Raw genomic sequence first — 15,501 nt, forward strand, 5'->3', positions numbered from 1 at the left:
CATCTCTATTATTTCCATTCAGCTCTCACCCAGTGTATTGCATCACTTCCCTTTAACTGAGCTGCTCGACTCCTGTCCCCTGACTTTGATGCACATAGTTCCTGCTGCCAGCCCAAATCTCCCTGAGGCACAGAAGCCATCATTTCCTTCATCAGCATAACAGTCAGCAATTCTCCCACCAAGCAGAATGAGATGAATCACAATCACATTTCTGATCTTATTTTTATCTTCCTTTTCATTTGCCCCATGGCACAGGAAAACTCTGCATTTCTTCAATACATGATGTCTACACACTAAGCTCTTACTGTTGTTTATGTGGCTCCTTCTGCCCTTTCCTTTCTATGTCCAGTGTCCAAACCTCCCCATTTCTCATGACCCAGTGGAAGACTTTCCAAAACTCCCCAATCATAAGTGATCTCTCCTTCTTGTAATTCCCAAGCATTTTGCAACCCCTGTTACTTTTTCCTTCATGTCATGTTTACTCAGGTAATAATGAAGACTACCATGACCATCAGCATTTTCTGTGCATTACCGTGAGCTGCTAAGGCTTTATGTGCACTCTGCACTTCATCGTTACCAGTGAGGTGTAGGTGCTGTGATCCTCCTTCTACAGATGAGGGAATGAAACCACACAGAGATTAAGTTACTTGCTAACCTTACATAGGACAGCTGGGATTTAAATCAGACTCTGCCGAACTCTAAACCCTCATTGCCTCCCATGTACATATATTTTACTGTCTCCTACTGATTTCCATCTACTGGCAGGAAAGTAAAATTACTTTTTTCTCTTTGTGTCTTCCACAACGTACAGAATGATTAAATCTTTGAACAAATGCCTCCTGACTCCTTATTACAGTTGCAGGTACTTCAACAGTTTTAAAAGAAGACATTGAATAATAAGAAATTGCATTAAATTTTGAAGTGAAGAAATAGATGCATTTGATGCTAATTTCATTCTCTTCAATTCTTGAGAGAATATAGAAGCACCTGGACCAAATGTGATAAAATGTTGGTTTTTATTTATTCAAACCACTGCTTTATTTAAACCAAAGAACTAGAGGGAAGACAACATCTAGGGAAATTAACTGTAAATGGTGAGTTATTGCACATGCACACACACAGTGATACATACTCTATTTCTCCGCAGAAACACAAATGAAAAACTATCCTGGCATGTTGGAGTTTAAAAGCTTTAGTTTCAAGTGTCATTTTAAGTGGTGGATATGAATGCTTTGCACTCTAGTGTCTATATCCAGAGATGGATAGGCCTGCCAGGAGTGGTCTGGAGAAACACAGGCTCTTATTTCCATGCTGTACTTGAGAGAATATTGTCTTCACTGTTTTTGTCCAATATTCTCTATGCTATTTCAAAATCAGGGCCTTGTTCTTGGACAAGAACATTACCCTTTGTGTTTTGTCCTTAGTAGCATTGGTCAGATAGGGGTGGACTCGGGCAGAGGATGACAGTCCCCAAACTCTCTCCATATATTGTTGCCGTACTTGCTAGAGAGACACACATTTGCAATGACTCTAGCTGTTTTTATAAAATAAACACTGTTCTTAGTCAAGCGTCTGTGAACTGAACTGAACCAAAAATTCAGAAGCAGATGAAATAATGTAGCTGGCTCCCTATCTAAAACTCCACCTGTGTGTTATCAGATGTTTGAATAAAATAGTATTCAATACATTATTTTTAAAAATCTGATGCTGAGGCTTTGAATGCCAAGTATTCTTGAATTACAATTAATAATAAGTTAGACAACTCATTATTCTGGTATTTCAGAGAATTATATTCTTATGCTAATACAATTCCAAAAGTTTCCAGTACTGATTGAAATAAGATAAAATTCAAAGAGATGAAAATTTGCTTGCAGGATTTTTTCTTTCCTTTATTTTCCTTTTGTTCTTTTCTTCTCCCTCTCCCTCCCTCCGCTCTTCTTTCTCATCCCTTCTTTGTTCCTTTTTGCTTTTCTCTTCTTCCCTTCCATCCTTCCTTTTTCTTCTTGAGAATGTGAGCCTCATCAAATTATGTGAGATGGAGTTAAATCCAGGCTTCTGTTCTCTTTGTGACCAACTTTGCTGAGAAAAGTGATTGTCTAATTTAAGTTTCCAGCTAAGATTCAGGGTAGTAAATTTAATACAATCTTTTGCTAATATTAATTCTACTAGAGCAAAGCCAAACATTTTTCATTCACTGCTTGAATCTCATATTTTCAGAACACAATTTTTTTTTTTCTTTCTCCTTCATTATCTCACTGAGAAATAAGGATTTATTTGCTTAGGAGCATGATGGCACATATTCAGCTAAAACCTGAATTATCTAAGAATTATTACAAACCATTTAAGAAAGTGTCTCACATGCATTCCCATTTTAGACAGTTTTTCAAAGACTCACAGGCCTAGAAGAGGAGAAAATAAGCTCACCTGGAAACAAAACAATTAAAATTTGCACACTCCCTATTGTCCTGCTACCATCATCATCATGAAAACAGTGACTAAGAGGGATATCTCTATAATTCATGTAAATACAAATACTGCCTCCTGTTGGGATAGGAGGCTCCTTCACATGTATTATTTTGGATAGTGCTAGTAATAACCCTACAAGTGTAAGGAACAGGAAATTGTCCATTGCTGAACTTCAGTTTGTATGGATGGTTGCATGTTTGGTGAGTGGCAGATCCACAGTGTTAAGCTCAATCACCTTTCTCAAGTACAGGCCCTTTTGCCAGTTTGCCAAAGGAGGATTTTTCCCCAGTCTAGAGGCCAAAATACATCAGCAGATGTACAGAAGGAGCACATTTGCCTCTCCACCTTGGCTTAGACATCATTATCAGAGGAAAGGCAAAGCACACTCTGAAACTGTAAGGACCACATCATAGTTATTTTAGGAAGTATTTTTGGGAGAAGTTTCAAATGGGACGAAGGGAGGAAGACGTGGTGGATTGCAATGTTTTTGCACCTATAACCAAGACATAGATATTTGGCGAAAATCATCTGCAAAACCACTTTGTGGTTTGTGGTGGACCTTAAGAAATTTCCAAAATCAAATCATCATATTAAGTGTGATGTCAAGAGGTTTAAAGACAGAACTGGCCAAAGAGTTTTTTTATAAAAAAAATTTTATTTTTTTGTTTTTATTTCAATAGAGTTTTGGGGGGAACAGGTGGTGTTTGGTTACACGGATAAGTTCTTTAGTAGATTTTGGTGCACCCGTCACCTGAACAGTGTACACTGTACCCAATGTGTACTCTTTTATTTCTCATTCCCCTCCTATCCTTCCCCACAAGTCTCCAAAGTCCACTGTATCATTCTTTTTTTTTTTTTTTGAGACGGACTCTCATTCTGTCGCCCAGGCTGGAGTGCAGTGGCACGATCTCGGCTCACTGCAAGCTCCTCCTCCTGGGTTCACGCCATTCTCCTGCCTTAGCCTCCTGAGTAGCTGGCATTACAGGCGCCTGCTGCCACACCAGGCTAATTTTTTGTATTTTTAGTAGAGACGGGGTTTCACCGTGTTAGCCAGGATGGTCTTGATCTCCTGACCTCGTGATCCGCCCGCCTCGGCCTCCCAAAGTGTTGGGATTACAGGCGTGAGCCACGCGCCCGGCCACTGTATCATTCTTATGCCTTTGCATCCTCATAGCTTAGCTCCCACTTCTAAGTGAGAAGATATGTTGTTTGGCTTTCCATTCCCACGTTACTTCACTTAGAATAACGGTCTCCAACTCCATTCAGGTTGCCGTGTATGCCATTATTTCATTCCTTTTTATGCTTGAGTAGTATTCCATGGCATACTACATTTTCTTTATTTTCTCGTTGATTGATGGACATTTGGGCTGATTCCATACTTTTGAAATTGCAAATTATCCTGCTAGAAACATGCGTGAGCAAGTGTCTTTTTCTTATAATGACTTGTTTTCCTCTGAGTAGATCCTCAGTGGGATTGCTGGATCAAATGGTAGATCTACTTTTATTTCTTTAAGGAATCTTCATGCTGTTTTCCATAGTGGTTGTACTGGTTTACATTCCCACCAGCAGTGTAAAAGTGTTCCCTTTTCACCACATCCATGCCAACAACTATTATTTTTTGATTTTTTTGATTATGGCCATTCTTGCAGGAGTAAGTTTAGGTATTGCATTGTGGTTTTGATTTGCCTTTCCCTGATAATTGGTGATATTGTGCATTTTTTCATATGTTTGTTGGCCCTTTGTATATCTTCTTTTGAGAAGTGTCTATTCACGTCCTTAGCCCACATTTTGATGGAATTATTTGTCTTTTTCTTGCTTATTTGTTGGAGTTCCTTGTAGATTCTGGATATTAGTCCTTTGTCAGTTGCATAGTTTGCAAATATTTTCTCCCACTTTGTGGGTTGTCTGTAACAGACGTCTTGCTGCAGCACAAAAAATAAGTATAGGAATATGCCCTGTGATTTCAGAATTGACTAAGAGGCTGCCTCATATTCCTTCTAAAAAAAAATGTCGCCTTCAACTCCATCATATCTTTACGTGGTTATCTGATCACTTATAGCCTAATTTTTCTTATGAGTCTAGCACTGGGATCAAGTTCTGGAATCTCCACTAAAAACTCAAAGCACAAATGGGCCATGTCTTGAAACTTGAATACTTTCTCATTGGTAAAAACTTACTAATTTCCACTATTTTGTGTTTTGTTTGTATTGTGCTGTTGACTTAGGTTTTAAAGCCTCAGGTGCTTAACTCATATATACAACAGTAGAACCTAAAAATGAGTCACTATTCATAATCTCTAACTGCTCACAGTATAATGATGAAACCCCTGTAGATAAATATTTACTAAGTCCTAATTTGTATAAAATTCTTTATGGGGAAAAAATTTAAGTTTTCTATTTTCTGCTAATAGAGTTCTCTACATTTCACTGGCAATTTGCAGTTCACATAGTCCTCTCACATACATTATCACATTTGAACTTATAATTAATTCAAAACTAATATCCATAACTGACTGTATAAATGCTATTAAAATTATAGAAAAGGGTGGAAGAAATGTAAATATCCATTTGTCATGTTAGTTCATTTTGATAGAAGTGCTAAAATACTCTGATAGAATTGTGATTGCAGGCAATAAAATAAATCAAAAAAATTTTCCCCCTGAGTTTTTGGAGTTAAACCATATATAAATGTAAATGATTTAGTAGAATGAAGAAACTCTAGATATGTCTTCTGTTCTCATTTCTGCAATTTGCATAAAGTAGGTGAACTGCTTATGACCATTTTTGGTTTGCTTAGAATCCTTGTTAGAATATTTATGAAGATTTATTCTGGCAGATTATAAACTCTAGAGGGCATCTATTTTTTGAAAATAAACTTTTTATTTACAACAATGTTAGATTTACACAATTACTGTGAAGACAGTACAGAGACTTTCCCTATGTCCTGCCTTCTAATTTTCTCTATTATTTTCAGCTTATAGTAGTACAGTGTTACTGTTATGACTAATGAACCATTATTAATACGTTATTCATTAATGTCCATACATTATTTGGATTTTTTTTTAGTTTTTACTTAATGTCCTTTTTCTGTCCCAGGATCCCACCCAAGGTCCTACATTACCTTTAATCTTTATGTTTCTTTAGGCTCCTCTTGGCTGTGACAGTTTCTCAGACTTTCACTGTTTTTTGATAAACTTGACAATTTTGAGCAGTACCTGTCAGGTATTTTGTAGAATGTCCCTCAATTGGAATTTGTCTAATGTTTTTCTCATGATTACTCTTGGGTTATATTTATCTGGGAGGAAGAGCATAGAGGTCAAGTGCCATTTTCATCACCTTAGGAAGAATAAATACAGTCAACATGATGTATCACTGGCTAGGTTGAGCTGGATCACCTGGCTGAGGTAGCATTTCTCCAGTGTACAGTAACTCTTCTTCCTCTTTCTATACTGTACTCTTTGAAGGGAGCCACAATGCTCAGCTCACTTATGGAGTGGGGAGTTATGCTCCATGTTTTTGAGGGTGGAGTATCTACATAAATTATTAGGTCTGATAGCCATTTTAAATTTTAAAAAGCTAGGAGTCCAGAAGTCAAAAGGTGTTGTAAAAAGTGAAGAGGAAAACAACGAGGAAATTCATACAAGGAAGCCAAGAACTAAGGAAATCAAGGTAATGACTGCAGCTAAGGTAAGAGGTAGGTTCACACTCCTCCACATTGGCAAAGCTTCATGACTCGAGACACAGTCCATGCAACTGTTTCCTGCCTGCCCGGTTTCTCTGGAAAAGTAAAGCATTCAAACATTTGGAAACTGTAATGAAGTCCATAAACCTTTTACTTTTCTCCTGGGATCATCCCAGGAACATAACATTTCCTTCACTGCCAGTGCCTGTGCTTCAATAAAGGTTGTGGTCTCCAAAATACATAGAATGGTTTCCAGGCAGAGCTCAGTATTTTCTCTTGGAGTGGATAAGTGTGGATATGTGTTGAAAAGACGTGCCAGCTTGTAGTTAAAGGAGTAAAATGAGATAGAGATTAAGTAATTTGCTTAAGATCTTCAAAATTAATTATTTCTATCTTCACCATTCAACTAAAAGTGCTCTCCCACAACCCCCCAAAGAGTATTTGTTGTGAAATTCAATGGTCCTTTCTCCTTCCTATTCTCCTTGATCTTTTTTTTTCATTTGACTTTGTTAACTACCTTTTGGTGTTGAATAGCTATTGCTATGTAACAAACCATCTCAAAACTCTGTGGCTGAAGAAAGCAATCATTTATTGCTGCTTATGCACCTGTGGGTAGCTGCCGTTTATCTAGGCTGGGTTCACCTAGGTAGCACTACTTCTAATGAAAACCTGCTAGTTGGCTGGGGAGTCACTGGTCTGTGTGTCTTTCACCCTTGTTCACAGTTCAGCATGCTGGCTGTGGCATATTTTTTTACTATAGCAACGGTAGAAGGGCAAGAGAACAGTGGTAACATCTGAAGTCTCTTAAGAGCTAGGCTTGGAATTGGCATCCTGTCATGGTGCCAGTGGTTAAAGTTACTAATAATGTTTACTGTCAAATCAAGTCACATGAACAAGAGACAAAAAATACACTGTATCCTCAAGGAGGCCATAGCTAGTGTGTGGATGCAGGGATAAGTGAAGAATTGGTGTCAGTAACACAGTAATGCAATCTGTCATACCCTTGCTTCTTGAAATATTCTGTTCTTCTTCTTTTTCTTTTTTAACACAACCCTGATCCTCTCCCCTTTTATTATTTAATTCTTCTTCCTTCAACCTCAGTACTGTATGTAAGCTTTACCTTAGGCTTAACCTTTCCATCCTGACTTTCTCTGTGTTTATGCTCTTCCTAAGAAAGCTTATCTCGGCTCAGACTCCCTGATGCCCTAATGATAATTTCCGGTTTACCAGTTGGGCATTTCCATTTGGAATTGCCTAAACTCATAATCTTTGCTCCCTTGCTCCTCTTAAATCAATGTTTGCTTCCAATACAAAGCTGTATCTCTGAAAAAGACTTGGGTCTTTGGATAATTGTTTTGATGTGAAAGGAAAAACAAAAGCACACAAAGTCCCAATGAAAACCTATTCTACAACAACAGGAATAGGACATCTCTAAAAATGAAAAAGGAATGTATCTGAAAGGAAATAATGACAAAAATAGTATTAAGAACCATTTTCTATGAGAAAAGGTTAAAGTTACAATTTTTTTTTTAATCTAGAGATTATGTAGGGTATCATGACCACCATGCTTAGATAGTTGAAAGTGTGTGGTGTGGGGAGACTTGAGGGTTTTTTCTATATAGCAGAACTACCCCCACTGGGTGGATTTGAAGGAGGAAAATTTTGGCTTAATATAAGGAAATGATTTTTAGTAAGAAGAACTATACAGAAACAGAATGGGCTAATATCTTTATTTTTCATCTGTGTCACTTCTCTCTCCTGAAAAAGTCTTGCTCCCCCTTTTCCCAATTATCCATAAAATTCCTATCCATTCTTCAAGATTATCCCGAGCCTTCATCCCTTCATAAACTCTTCCCTGACTACTCAAATTGTATTGATTCCTTGCATGTTGCTAATCTACCACCCCACCCCAACTAAATTAAGAGTCCTTTGAAAGTAGAAATAGGACATTCTAATTTATAACTTTAAGCATGAGGCATAACACTGAGTTTACACCAGGCATTCAGTATATTCTTACTGGCTTACCTTTTTTTTTTTTTTTTTTTTTTTTTGAGACAGAGGCTGGCTGCAACTGCCAGGCTGGAGTGCAATGGCACGATCTCAGCTCACTGCAACCTCCACCTCCTGGGTTCAAGCAATTCTCCTGCCTCAGCCTCCCAAGTAGCTGGGATTACAGGTGCCCGCCAACATGCCCAGCTAATTTTTGTATTTTTAGTCGAGATGGGGTTTCACCATGTTGGCCAGGCTGGTCTCAATCTCCTGACCTCAGGTGATCCACCCGCTTCGGCCTCCAAAAGTGCTGGGATTACAGGCATCAGCCACCGCGCCCGGCCCTGGCTTACATTTTTATCACAGATTTCCTGATTTCTAATCTGGAGTCATTGGCATTTGAACCAGATTGGAATGCTCAAGAATCTGACTGTTTCACACTGATTTCACAAGAGGACTTGGCTTCTGATTTTAAGGAAAACTTGAAGGGAGTAGCAGATTTTGCCATCACTTGCCATCCAAGCTCATATTTTCCTGCTCACCAAAGAAAAACACTGAATCTAGAGATCCTCTAAGATCTTAGATTTATAGCTGAGATAATTTACTGAGTGAAATAGAGTGAATTTGCCATCACTTCTTCATGTCTGAAAATTATTGAAAGCAAAAATCACTTGGCAAATGGGCATATATGATGTGGAGGAATACACACAGAACTGGAGAGCTGTCATTCTAGTTTGTTTTCAGGTCTGCCTGTTGTCATAGTTACTGATGTACCCAAAGCGAATTCCCTCCCAAACCACACTCTGTAGACCTTCACTGAAAATAAGTCATACTTCCTGTTTTATTTTTCTCTATCCAAGAATTGAAGCTAAAAAATAGCATCAATGGCATGAATGTTTCTACACTCTTAGCAGGATTTTTTAAATACAAAGGAAATAAAAGAGCTTTCATCAAAATAAACACCTCTGATTGAGGCCTCACCTCGTTTGTTCAGCAATGATTCATTGTACTGGGGAAACAACTATGATTATGGCCCAATCCCTACCCTCAAAGACATCAGAGCTCTGTGAGAGAGAAAGATGGGTAAGAGATGTATTTCAACAAAATGCAACTGGGGCTGTGGAGGAAGCAGAGTATGGAAAGCCACAGGAACACAGAAGAGGGACATCTCATTAAGTTTGGGGTGCAGATCCAAGGGAGGTGTCCAACCTGCAAGCCTTGAAGCATTATTGCTATGAAGTTTAGCAAATGTATTTTCAGTCCCTTTGGGTACAGGATGCCAATGTGACCCTGCAGGCTGGGTTCATGGAGCAGTGGCATGCGGAGGCCAGCACTGTTGCATGCAACGTGCTATCACCTGCTTATACTCACACACAGCTCTCTTTCTACTCTGGCTGCAGGAACTCCTTCACAGACATCCTTCGTGCCATCCTGCTGTCATTGGAAGTCCTAATCGAAGATCCGGAGCTTCAGATAAATGGCTTCATTTTAATTATAGACTGGAGTAATTTTTCCTTCAAACAAGCCTCCAAACTGACACCTTCAATCCTTAAACTGGCCATTGAGGGGTTGCAGGTATGTTCAATGAACGCGCAATACAAGACCATGTGTGGCAACATACTTTTTAAAAAATTATTGCAACCAAAGTAATATTTATCCTTTGGAGTGGAAAAAGGAAACATGGATTAAATTCATCTGAGTACTCCATGTTTTTGCCTCAGCCAGAGTTTTAGATGCTTTTTAAAATTAACTTTCATTTTCATTAATAACTCCAAATTACTGTTACCCCAGGCACAAATTATCCACTGTAGCAATAATGAATAAAGCTCCAAGATGTTCGGCTTAATCCATCAGAGAGTTCACAAAAATTAAAACTAGGAAACATCTGCTTTATGAGCATGTCATATACAGGGGTGGCATGGGGCTTTCAGAAGCATTTTTGTGCCCCAGAAATGCACCCTGCAGATCACTACTTCCAAGAGTGTAACGTGCTACCGAGCTTGCGCTCAAGTGGATCACTTCAGTGCAAACAAAGGAAGCAGATGAAATTACCTCCTGTTTGTATGACCTCTTATGAGGATTTTGGAGAAGAGGTTTCTGGGCTACATGGAGGGTAGAATGGTTAGTCTTTAGGGTTCTTTCTACTTTCTAAGGATCTGGGATTCTATGAGAAGTAACTCAGAAAGGCAATGCTGCTTAGCTTTCTGGTGACACATTATTACAAATTACTATTACTATAACAAATTAAGGGCATAGTTTGGAGACATTTCAAATCAGTGTAGATAAAACTTATGTCCCTTCTTAATTTCATAGGCAGATTAACTCTATGGAGTGACCCTCCCCCCATAGATGGCAGTTATAGGCAGCTATGTATACAGCAAAATATGACATTCTCAGATCAAGTAGTCATTACTCATGCTCTTCAAAGTGCAAGACTAGGACTCATTTCGATCATCCATTACACTCCACTGCAATAACTGGTGGGTCTGTTTCTTACATTATGGCTTCTTCCTATTTGGCCACCAGCAAATATCTGGCACCTAGTGGGCCTCTGATAAGCATGTATTTATTGAATGGATCTTATTTTATTGAAACGTATCCTATTTCCCAGAGGAGGAGAAGTAGGGTAGGCATTTCAGAAAAGAAACAGCAAGTCCACATTGTTCCAGGGATGCCACATTGTCCTGGGTGGCTACATCATATAGTGTATTTGGGGGACATTTGTAAAATTGCTTTTGAATGTACAGACTACATGGAGCATCCTGCCTTGCCTAATCATAGACTTCTGTGTTCTTTTCCATCAGTCACTTCCTCTTAGCTCTAACTCCTTTTCTCCAACCTCCTCTCACCTAAGCCTCTGAACATCTGATCTCTCTCTTTAAAGCTTTTATCAAAGGAAGTTTTAAAGTAAGCTTCAGGGCTTATATCATGCGCTTAAATTATGCTGACCATATTTCCAGGAATTTCTGTACAAGCTGCATGTAATCTTACCTTTTTAAAAAAAGATAATTTATTACATGTGCAAGTAGCTGTGATTCAAGTTCTAGCCCTTTATAAATTTTTTTTCTTAAATCAGTAAGAGAAATGTCCTTTATCCAACCCTATGTTCCAATTTTTCTCCCTGAAAATGTATGGATTACTTAATACGTCCCTTGAAAAGTTCAGTAGGTTGACGTGAACCTACTGAGATCTTACTGAATTAATCCATGTGAATGTGTTTTAAAAGGTAATGCTACACATAAATCAAAGCTATTCTTGTGGGAAATACTAGAGGACCTTTGGAGGGGCAACTTGGGTCCCATTTGGGCCTTCAGTTGTCACACTCCAGGGTCCAAGATGAATTTCATAATGTCCTACGGCTTTTGTTAAGGAACAGCCCGCCTGTCATGGGGAGGAAGCCCATGGTCCATGGGGAGCTGAGCTGGGGTACAGTTCCTTCATCAAGGATAGGGGCTCCACCATCCCATGCTTTTTAGCTTGTTGACTTGGCCATGCTGAGGAAGCACTCAGGGCTACTGAAGACAATTCTGCTCTTGCCCACAGTGGATGGTCAACTCTGCCCAGCTACTTAAAACTTCTCACTTCTGGCTATCCGCTCTCTGGTTTTGGGATATTCAGATGCCTCGGTCAATCTACCACTGGCTCTCCTAGCAACTTTTTTCAGGTAGCCATTAACCCCTCTGATGTCTTGAAAAAGCCATAAGTGGTACTAAGCAGAATTCATTCCTTTGTGGTCTGTATTGTGCAAGGAGGGCCCAATACAGGTGTCCATTTATTAGCCACAAAAATTCAAGATAAATTCCAACACCACTGGCAGACTTTAATAGGGAAAAGAAAAGCCGCATGCAGCCAGCATTGATGAGAGAAGACAAGCCACATGCTTCCTTCCTCCCATGCACCCTCAGAGAGACCTGAAGAAGCCAGGCATCCTTTGGACATGTGGGAGGTTGTGAGGGAGGGAGATCCTGTGTTCCCGTGCAGAGAACTTGCTCTCTCTGCCATCCTGCCTTCTCTAGGGTAGGAGTGAGAAAGTGGCCTTGTCAGGGGAAATAAGCAGTCCAATTTGGTGCTAGGCCATCTGGTTTGGGATTTCAGCTGTTTGTTTATAGCATTTGTCTAGGATTACCTGCTTCTCAACCTCTGGAGAATTTTGGGCCTTAGGGTATGAAACCCTCCCCACCTTCCCCACCCTCCCCCATCTCCCCCACCAAATAGGTAATACAATACCTCCTGCAAGGACAAGGTGGTTGGGCCCATCCCAGACAGCTCAATCTTTAGGCAGTGAGAATTTAAGGTCATTCTGGGTCAATCCTGCACTTTGCATCACAGCATGGTTCCAGAACCTGAAGCTTTAGTCCTATTACCATGGTTCCTAGTTCTCCATAAAGACAGTTGTTGAAGGAGAACTTTGATTAGTAATTGCTACACGTTGGGTTCTTTGATTACTAATTGTTACACTTTGAGTTCTCTGGGGAGCAGACTATGATGTGACTAACATGCCAAAGATTTATTAGGGAGTGCTCTTTGGGTCAACACCTGTTGGGGAAGCTACTACAGAAGAAAGTTGGACAGTAGGAGAAATTAAGCTGGCATTCAGTCATCTCCAGTGAAGCCTCAGACATTCTGAAGCCGGAATGAGCATTTGCAGTTTGACTTAACAGTCAGGGCCTTTATATGCACACAGCGCTCAGTCACTGTGCTGGCTGTACTAGGAAAAGGTAGTAAACTTGGGCAAAGTGGTTCTCTTCAGCTAGAGGTTCCAAAGGGAGCTGTTATCTGAGGACTTTCTGGCAGCCCTCTCTGTGGCTGGGCAGCATATCAGAGCATCTGTAATACGCAAAAGATGTTTGGAATATCTCTTGGAAAAGCCATTGCAATGTAACATCAAGGAGCTTCTATTATTCTGAATCAGAATATATACCTGTGTTTTCTGGATTACTCACATTCCCAATAGACCCCAAAGTGGATGTGATTCTAGGTACTGTAGAGGTAAGGGGTACTGGGCTAGCAAGCAGGGGACAGTCTTCTATTTTGGTCTACCAGTTGTATTTCTGTGCTTTAAAAAGTAATTAATACTGCTTCTGACCATAATCATTGAAAAATGGCATGTGCATGGAGCTTGGTTATGCCCTTCACAGGCTTATTAATGAGTCATTATAATAATCATATTGAAGGCCTCTCTTTAGGGATCATCAGATTTTTACATCAAAATTTATCTTGTATCAGCCAGTCATGAAATGCTAATAGTGTATGTATTATAAATTCCTCCTTTTAGAGCAATGCTTTGAAGAATTGTCATTGTTTAGAATATTAAGTTGCCCCAGTTACATAAATATTCTATAAATATTAGTTCAAAAAATCTTAGTCAAAATACTAATTTTGAGAGTGCTTGAAAGTCATGTACTCCTGCTGGGCCGTTTGATCTTTAAATGTGGTCAATATAAAGTCTAAAAGAGCCGTTGTATCTGTTCATTACAATTTGTTTAAATTTTAATCAAACAAAGTAATATTTATGCTACCATTTTAATACAGCTCAGCGTTATTCTCAGTTCTGCTAGGGATTTCTGGCAGAATGAGAAGTCCTGCTCTTGAGCATTGTGACGTGTCCAAAATCAACTTTTGACATTATTTTTTATAAATCACTGCAGCCCAGTGATTACAATCAATGTACTGTGTTTATCAATGTTCAGCCAACCCAGATACTTCAAGAGCTACCTTCCTCAAGTGTTTCACTTAGGAAGAGTTACAGTCTTGTGTCCTGTAGGCGATTTAAAAATATTTGATTCCTTGGAGGACCCAGATATTTGTTACGGATTTAGAGAAGTGTGTTTTTCACTTTTTGGAAGAGATCCAGAAAGCGATCTATTTTTTGTTTTTTTCTCATTTTCATGCTCATGTCATTATGGTCTAGCCATTCTGAAAACTTTATGCGTTCATTAACTCTTTGTTCAAGGTTTATTGTGTGACTTTTTTTTTCTGTTAAAGCTGTTTTTTATGACATTTATATCAACTTTGATTCAACTTCTTCCAACAGTTTTGAGCCACTTTAGTAGAAAAGGAGGTCTGTTGCTTTTCCAACTCTTTTCTTTTTTTGACCCTAAATGATGACTTTCTAACTTTTAGTCCAGGTAGGATGGAACATGGAGCAATGCTCAGAGGCTTAGCCAACTGCAAATCACTTATCTCCCTAGTGTCCTTTATTTATTTAATTATTTTTTGTGTTGCGAGAATTACATTTTTTTCCTTTCAACTTTTATTTTAGGCTCATGGGGTACATGTGCAGTTTTGTTACATGGGAAAACTGTACATTGCTGAGGTTTGGTGTACAGATTATTTCATTACCCAGGTAGTGAGCATAATACTCAATAGGTAGTTTTTTGTTCCTCACCCTCCTTCCACCCTCCAACCTTAAGTAGGTCCTGGTGTCTATTATTCCCTTCTTTGTGTCTATGTGTACTCATTGTTTAGCTCCTACTTATAAGTGAGAATGTGAGGTATTTGATTTTTTGTTCCTATGTTAGTTTGCTTAGAATTATGGCCTCCATTTGCATCCATGTTGCTGCAAAGGACATGATTTCATTCTTTTTTTTTACGGCTGCATACTATTCCATAGTGTATATTTATCACATTTTCTTCACCCAGTCCACTGTTGATGAACATCTAGGTTGATTCCATGTCTTTGCTATTGTGATAGGGCTGTGATGAACATATGCATGCATGTGCCTTTGTGGTAGAATGATTTATATACTTTTGGGTATTTACCCAGCAATGAGATTGCTGGGTTGAATGGTAATTCTGTTTTTAGCTCTTTGGCATCTCTTTTTTAATACTCCTCAAATCTTGATTTATTCTCTCTGGCTTCCTTCCCACAGCCTGCCCCCTTTTCCAAAACATGATATGTTCACTTCCCTTTGGCAAATCCAAACTGCCATATTCACTCAAAAGATTAGAACAATGAAAATTCTGTCACATCAATGGGCAATGGTAGTTCATGAGTATCAATGATGGATCATATTGTGATTAGTAATTTTGACAGTCAGGTTGGGCAGATGCATTTCAAGGTAGCAATATTAATATATTCACACCAATTCTGCAGTCCATACGTCAGATATGCAGATATCCTGACTCATGGTGTATTCATCCAACATAAAATATGGGTCAGCTAGTCTTCTAAACAGGAGTACAGCAGGGAAAAAAGCCAACCTGGCTTCCAGGTGCTTACAGTCAGTCTAGGGCCTTCCTTCTCCAGGTGTAGTCCACAAACCAGCACTACCAGCAGAACTGAGAGCTGGTTAGAAATGCAGATTCTCAGGCCCTGCCCCAGACATACTGAATCAGAGCAGTATTTCAATGAGTCCTTCAGGT

At 39.1% G+C, this 15,501-nt stretch overlaps 1 protein-coding gene across 4 annotated transcripts in view; it reads left to right on the forward strand.

Annotated features, from left to right (window-relative positions):
• The window catches only part of CLVS1 (clavesin 1), a 437,253-nt gene that overhangs the window by 301,116 nt on the left and 120,636 nt on the right, over positions 1–15,501 (forward strand). For all 4 annotated transcript variants that reach the window (XM_054560859.2, XM_054560860.2, XM_063726281.1 and 1 more), the window contains 1 exon segment: positions 9,537–9,711. In XM_054560859.2, coding sequence (XP_054416834.1) covers positions 9,537–9,711 — 175 coding nt within the window.

The sequence above is a fragment of the Pongo abelii genome, chromosome 7, assembly GCF_028885655.2.
Source record: "Pongo abelii isolate AG06213 chromosome 7, NHGRI_mPonAbe1-v2.0_pri, whole genome shotgun sequence".
Classification (NCBI taxonomy): Eukaryota; Metazoa; Chordata; class Mammalia; order Primates; family Hominidae; genus Pongo; species Pongo abelii.